Source organism: Lepidothrix coronata, unplaced genomic scaffold (genome assembly GCF_001604755.1).
Source record: "Lepidothrix coronata isolate B3197 unplaced genomic scaffold, Lepidothrix_coronata-1.0 Scaffold366, whole genome shotgun sequence".
NCBI lineage: Eukaryota > Metazoa > Chordata > Aves > Passeriformes > Pipridae > Lepidothrix > Lepidothrix coronata.
The window spans coordinates 87,978-91,937 of NW_016690546.1; the positions used below are offsets into that span (position 1 = coordinate 87,978).

At 60.8% G+C, this 3,960-nt stretch overlaps 1 protein-coding gene across 1 annotated transcript in view; it reads left to right on the forward strand.

Moving 5' to 3' along the window:
- Positions 1 to 3,960, forward strand: part of SBF1 (SET binding factor 1) — a 63,482-nt gene that overhangs the window by 26,401 nt on the left and 33,121 nt on the right. Inside the window, exon 2 of the mRNA XM_017838880.1 lies at positions 1,605 to 1,690. Coding sequence (XP_017694369.1) covers positions 1,605 to 1,690 — 86 coding nt within the window. The remainder of the gene's footprint in view (positions 1 to 1,604; positions 1,691 to 3,960) is intronic.

A 3,960-nucleotide genomic window follows, 5' to 3' on the forward strand; every position in this document is an offset into this window, starting at 1 on the left:
GGCTTTAAGGTCCCTCCTGTCCCAACCCATTCCATGACTCTGGGATCTCGTATCTGTTTCCCCTGTGCCTGTGGATGTGCCAGCGGGCTGCGTGCGCTCGTGGCAGGACTGGAGTGAGCCGATGTGGAGGGCACAGTTTGGAGCCATCAGAGCCATAATCCTGACCCGTGGATCTAAAGGGATTTTCCTGTCTGGAGCTTGAGCCGGGCCCTTGGCCCCGGGAGCAGGAGCCCTTGCCCAGGGTGTGAGGAGCAGGGCTGTGCTGTGGGAGCACACGGGGCTGTGCTGTGGGAGCACACGGCTGATGGGTCTGGTTAACCCCGTCCTTGTCTCTGTGTCTGCCCAGCCTGGCTCTGGCCTTTCCATTTTGGGCCTTGGGCTATAAATGGCACCTTTCCCGCTGCCCTGTCCTGCTAAATCCAGCTGTGGCTGCCGGGCGGGGAGCGGGGCCCTGGGGACGCGGCCGCGCTCCCAAAATAGCCCTTTGGGGCTGCGCTGCTCCTGTTCCCGGCCCCATCGGCTGTTCCCTGGCCAGGACCCGGCTCCCAAATCCAGCAGGCGTGGGAGAGGCCCTGGGTGGTCCCCTGGATGGTGCACTGGATGTGATAATCCCTCAGCGGCTCTGGAAGGGGCTGGAGTAGCCGCCCTTGCTCCATCACAGGCTGCCTGTGTTCATGGCTGTGCCAGAATCCTCGGGATCTCTGATCCACAGCTCGATCCATGAGCAGCATCACCGCTGGGAGGGCATGTCCAGTGTGGAAGTGCCTCCCCAGCCTGGCAGCTCCTGGAGGTGGCTCAGCTGTCACCTCAGGCTGTCCAAGGAGCCCCTGCCCCTGGAGCCCTTTCCATGCTGTCCGGGCCAACTCCGTTGGAAAACAGCAGGATTTAGTGTTTGGGTCGGTGTGGGCTGGGGGGCAGGTGAGGGTGGGAGTGCTCCCAGTGCTCCCAGTGCTCCCAGTGCTCCCTGCACAGCGTGGCACCACAAAGCCACGGGGCAGCAGGAGCTGCAGGGAAGCCAAAGGCAAAGGCGAGGGCAGGATGAAGTTGTTTGGGAAAGGCCGAGTGCCAGGCTGGAGATAAGGAGCAGGGAATTGCTGCCGGACCCCGGGGTGTGGGATCCCTGTGGGGTGTGTGATCCCTGTCAGGTGATCCCTGTGGGGTGTGTGATCCCTGTCCATGTGTGTGATCCCTGTGGGGTGTGTGATCCCTGTCCATGTGTGTGATCCCTGTTGGGTGTGTGATCCCTGTTGGTGTCACGAGGGAGGAGGCCTGACCTGGAACGTGACCGGAGGTGCTGCCCTGCAGCCCTTGGATAACGCGCCAGGAACTGTTTGCTCCCGGATCCCTTGGAATTGCCGCTCTTCCCTGCTGGGGTGGGCAGTGCCACCGTGCCTGTGGGACGGGCTGGGGTCTCTCCTGTGCTGCCTGTGTCCGTGGAGGGCTGACGTGGTGCTGGAACGTCCCAGTGTTGCTTCCAGCCTGGCATTCCCGGAGGTGGCTGTGCCAGCAGGGGTTCCTGCTGCCTGCTCTCTAATCCCAATGTTGCTTCCAGCCTGGCATTCCGGGGGGCTGGCAGTCCTCTAATCCCTCTCTTGTCTCTGCAGGGAGTGGGGATGGACAGGGACAGATCCTCCAGCGCTTCCCGGAGAAGGACTGGGAGGACAACCCCTTCCCACAGGGCATCGAGCTGGTGAGTCACTGTCCCTGGGGACCCTGGGGGGACACCGGGGTGGGTGACACGGGGACACGTCCCACAGGGTCTGATGGGGGCAGGGGTCCCCACCTGCCCCCAGTGCAGCTCCAGAACACTCTGGAAACGGTGGGATCCAGTGCTGGCTCCTCTCCCCACCTCTGTGCTCTCCCTCCTCCTCTGGTCTCAGCTGCTGGGGGTGCTGGAATGTTTCCCGGAGGAGCCAGGGATGCAGCCTCACCAGCGTGGTCAGGTCCTTCCCGGTGCCTTGCCCCCTCCAAGCAGGGGCAATCCCAAGGAGCTGCTGGGTCCTGGATCCCTGATCCCTCCCGGGGCTCCAGACATGGTCACCAGCTGTCACCAGAGTCCTTTGGGATCAGCTCAGTGCCGGGTCGTTCCCAGAACGTGGCACACCCAGCTGGATGTGGTGCTTCATGGGATCCTCCAAACCAGGAGAGTGGGATTGTTCCCCTTGGTTGCTAAATTGGAATGGAAGCTCTTCCCAAGTCCTGTGCTGTGCCCTGGTGCTCTGAGGACCCTGAGGGAGAGGAGCTGGAGCTCCACTGCCAGTGACAGGACAGACCCCAGACTGAGCCCCCCCGAGGCTGCTCCGCTCCCCTCTGCACTTTGTGGGATCATGGAATCATTTAGGCTGGAAAATCCTCTGGGCCCATTGAGTCCAGCAGTCCCCCTGCAGTGCCAAGGCCACCACTGACCCCTGTCCCCAAGTGCCACATCCCCAGGGCTTTGAAATCTCTCCGGGGTGGGGACTCCCTCCCTGCCCTGGGCAGCTGTGCCAGGGCTGGACAGCTTCTCATTGGCACTGGGATCAGTGGGAGCAACTGACTCTTCTTCCCATTGGCACTGGGATCAGTGGGAGCAACTGACTCCTCTTCCCACTCACTGGGATCTACAGTGCCCAGCTCCTCTTCCCGTTGCATGTTCCCCAAAACTCCAGCGCGATTCCGGAGTTTTCTGGGCTGTTTTGTGCGAGGCAAAAACACACATTATTTTTCTGGTCCGAGTTTCCTGGTGTCTGCAGGGACTTGGGAACGGTCCCAAACAGGAGGAAAGCTGCTTTTTTCCCCAGGGGTCAAACCGTCCAGCCAAAAAATCCCTGGAATTTAAACAATTGGAGCCCTGTCCTGTTGGGAGCCAGGGGTGGCTCCAGGGCTTCCCACAAGCTCCCCGAGGTGTCCCAGGGGAACAGCACGCGGGGCTGAGCAGCTCCCGAAAACCCGAGGGAGCCCATCCTGGGGGATTGGGCGGGACGTGACGTTGCGGTCGCAGCTGGTTCCTTTTAACAGCTTTTTTGGGGAGAAAAGGCTTTCTGGGGTGTCAGGGAGCTGCAATTTGTAGCTTCTGGCCTTGCGCTGTGTCCGACAGCAATTCCAAACATGAACATCTCCTGTTGACGGAGCCGGTTCCTCTGGGGACACACACAGGATGTGGCCGTGTCCCTGCTGCAGCTCCTCCCTCCCTGCCCAGAGCTCTCTCCTCCGGAGCCCCTGGAGCTGCCTGGAGTGGGCATTCCCAGGGGAGCAGCGGGAGAATCGAGGGATCCTGGTGGCAGCAGCTCCATGGCCCCAAGCGAGGTGTGCGATGGGAGCGGAGATTCCTGTAAATTTGGGGCCTCCGTGTGCTCCAGGGAGGGTCAGGGCCATTCCCACTCTCCCTTCCGCATCCTTCCCATGGTACTGGGCCTCCTGTCCTTCCATGCTGTGATCCCACAGGTCTGCCTGACATGGCACAGGATTTTCCGTGTCCTGGGGTGGCTCTGGGGTGGTTTTGGCACCCACTGGGTGCGCCCAGGCCTCCAGATCTGTTCCACCTCTGGCAGCACAGCCAAGCCAGCATTCCAGACATCCAGCTTCCAGTGCCTAAGGGAACTCTAAGAGAGCTGGAGAGGGACTTTGGACAAGGGCCTGGAGGGACTGTGGCTGCCCCATCCCTGGAAGCGTTCCAGGCTGGGTAGGATGGGGCTTGGAGCAACCTGGGCTAGTGGAAGGTGGCCACGTGGAAGGGGATGAGCTTTGAGGTGTGGATGTGACTCAATCTGTTGGACTTGGTGAAATTTCCTTTTAATTGTGTGTCATGTTTTTCACTGAAGCTGGAAAATACTTCAGGTTTTGGAAAATTATTGAGGGAAAGAGGAAACAGGGAAGTAGTGGAGTCCCCATCCCTGGAGGAATTTAAAAGCCATATGGATGTGGCACTTGGCTGGGAGGGTGGGCAGGCCCTGGCACAGGTTGCCCAGAGAAGCTGTGGCT